The 2,654-nt window shown below is 50.6% G+C and overlaps 1 protein-coding gene across 1 annotated transcript; it reads left to right on the plus strand.

The window, feature by feature from the left end:
- The first annotated feature begins 217 nt into the window (after positions 1–217).
- Positions 218–688, plus strand: LOC127788162 (uncharacterized). Its single transcript, XM_052316274.1, has one exon. The coding sequence runs from the start codon at positions 218–220 to the stop codon at positions 686–688; it is 471 nt and encodes a 156-aa protein (XP_052172234.1).
- The last annotated feature ends 1,966 nt before the right edge of the window (positions 689–2,654 follow it).

Genomic DNA, 2,654 nt, shown 5'->3' on the forward strand with positions numbered 1-2,654 from the left:
ATTCCCTTATAGTGACGTGCCTGTGTAAGGCGGGGTGTTACAATTGGTATCAAAACCCTAGGTTAAAACCCTAGGATGGTTAGGTTAGGTTATTGAACATAGCATGGTTAGAATTGTTAACTTAGAATAGGGTTATGAATTCTAAGTGACATATGGAAACTTTAGGAAACATGTATTCGAGGTTTCTGAGAAAACATTTGTGTGTTATTAGCAAGCCATGGTAGATCAAGTGCTACTATTACACTGGACGAATAGAATCGAAACACGTGGAAACCCGCAAGACGAAGATATGAATGTGTTTCTGAATGCGATGGAGGAAATCACTGATGATGTACCTCCAAGTTACCGACAACTGATAGATCTGGCGGAGTACCAGATCGATTTTCTTATTGACCAGATGGAAGGAGAGTGGAAGATTTTTACTCAGTGGTTATGGCAGGACTGGGAATATGACTCCCTACACGAATTTTGCACAAGGATGCGAGATGAGCATGTGGAGTTACACGGGGAGGCCATGGATGAGGAGGATCAGGAAGAGGGCGTTGCAAATCCCGAAGATGAGGTCATCGACATCAGTTCCGATGAGGAATCTCAGGAAGCTCAGGATGATGACGAAGGACCCCAGGTGGGGTCTGACAATGACGAGGATCACAAGGAGTCATGGATCTGGAGGCCAAAGGACTACTGAAAAAGGCCGAAGAGATAACTGGAGGAAGAAGAAATATATAATATAATAAGATGTTATGTTTATTTTCTTTTTGGTTGTGCTAAGTTGTTATGTTTTATGGGATACTATTAAGAAATAAAACTGTCCCTCTTGTAAAGAAATGATCTTGTCTTATGCATAACTCATTTCCATGACTCACTTCAAATGGTGAATACACAAAGACTCCGAGATGCAGCCCCGATGGAAATGAGAGAAGGGAGGAAAATAATCCCGAAGATCAGGATGGTCGCAGGAATCACTCAGGAGGAAATAGAAGATATGTCGGGGAAACGAGCTCTAGTGAGGACCGGTTCGAGAACATGTTGACATACATGAGTCGAGAAGAGCCTACTCAGCATATGACCATAGCACTAGAACGATACTGACACTTGACACCCTCTGTGCTCAAGGGAAGGATTGGCGATGATCCTAGCTTAGCCGAGTATTGGCTTGAGCAGACAGAAAAATTACTTTAACACCTCCAATGCAGCGAGGATGAGAAAATGAGATGCGCAACCTACACGCTAGAAGAAGAAGCAGGCCGGTGGTGGCAGTCTACCGAGAGTTCTATGATAAGGTCCCAATAAGAACGTGAGGAAGAAGATAAAGATGCGCCAGTGTATACCTGGGCGTAGAGATGGCAAACGGGTCGGGCTGGCCCGGCCCGGCCCGCCACCATGCGGGCCAAGCGGGCCGGGCCAAATCAGCCCGCTTAAAAACGGGCTAGCAGATTGCTGGCCCTAGCCCGGCCCTACACGGGCCCGTGGGCCAAACGGGCGAGCGAGGGCAAGGGCGAGACAGAGGGCGAGCGAGGGTGAGAGCGAGGGGCGCGGGCGAGGGCGAGGACGAGACAGAGGGCGAGAGCGAGAGCGAGGGTGAGGGCGAGGGTGAGGGCGAGGGCGAGGGCGAGGGCGAGACAGAGGGCGAGCGAGGGCGAGGGGTGCGGGCGAGGGCGAGACAGAGGGCGAGGGCGAGACAGAGGGCGAGGTGAGGGTGAGGGCGAGACGAGGGTGAGGACGAGGGTGAGGGCGAGGGCGAGGGCGAGGCAGGGGGTGAGGGCGTGGGCGAGAGGTGAGGCTGAGGGGGGGGTGTTTTGTGGCCGATTAGCGGGCCAAGCGGGCCAGCCCGGCCCGCCACCATTTGGCCCGCCGGGCCAAATCGGCCCGACCTTAAATGGGCTAGCAAAATGCTGGCCCTAGCCTGGTCCCAGGTCGGGCCCCAACAGGCCAGCCCGTCGGGCCGGGCCCATTTTGCCATCTCTACCTGGGCGGGATTCAAGGAAGAATTTAACGCTAAGTACTTTCCCAAGAGTTGGAAGGAAGAAAGGATCTGGGAGTTTATGAGGCTCAAGTAGACTGATGAGATGTCTGTGAATCAATACGACAATCGATTCACTCAGCTAATTAAATACGTGCTTATGTACAAAACTGACGAGAGTTAGTAGGCACATAAGTTTGATTCTGGATTGCAAGTAAGTCTGCAACAAGTTTTAAGCGGGTGGGACATTGATACCTACAAAGAAGCATTGCATCAAGCTCTAACCATTAAGAGAAACCTGATGCGGGTGAAAATAATCAAGACTGAAGAAGGGAGCAAGGGTGGTAAGCTGGGAGATTTAACGGCTCAATCTAAGGACAAAGGGAAGTGCCCTCGATGTAAGAAGAAACACCTTGGGAAAAGGTGTGTCGTAAAATGCTATGGATGCGGTGAGGAAGGCCACATTGGAAGAAACTGCCCGAAGATCAAAGGAACACCCCAAGTTGGGTATCAAGGAAAAGTGGTGTGCTACAACTACGGGCAACCGAGGCATATCTCGCAAGAATGCCTGAAGAGGCAAAAGATGGAGCCATCGAGTAGAGGAGCACATAATGTTCGTCCTAGCCGAGTGTACAATCTGACTTGTGAGGACGCTGAGGCTGATCCTGCAGTTATTGAAGGTGCACTATTC

The sequence above is a fragment of the Diospyros lotus genome, chromosome 13 (genome assembly GCF_014633365.1).
Source record: "Diospyros lotus cultivar Yz01 chromosome 13, ASM1463336v1, whole genome shotgun sequence".
NCBI classification, from domain to species: Eukaryota; Viridiplantae; Streptophyta; class Magnoliopsida; order Ericales; family Ebenaceae; genus Diospyros; species Diospyros lotus.

Bases quoted from the DNA above. Each gene is read 5' to 3' on its own strand.
- LOC127788162 (XM_052316274.1), top strand. From the start codon at position 218: ATGGTAGATCAAGTGCTACTATTACACTGGACGAATAGAATCGAAACA.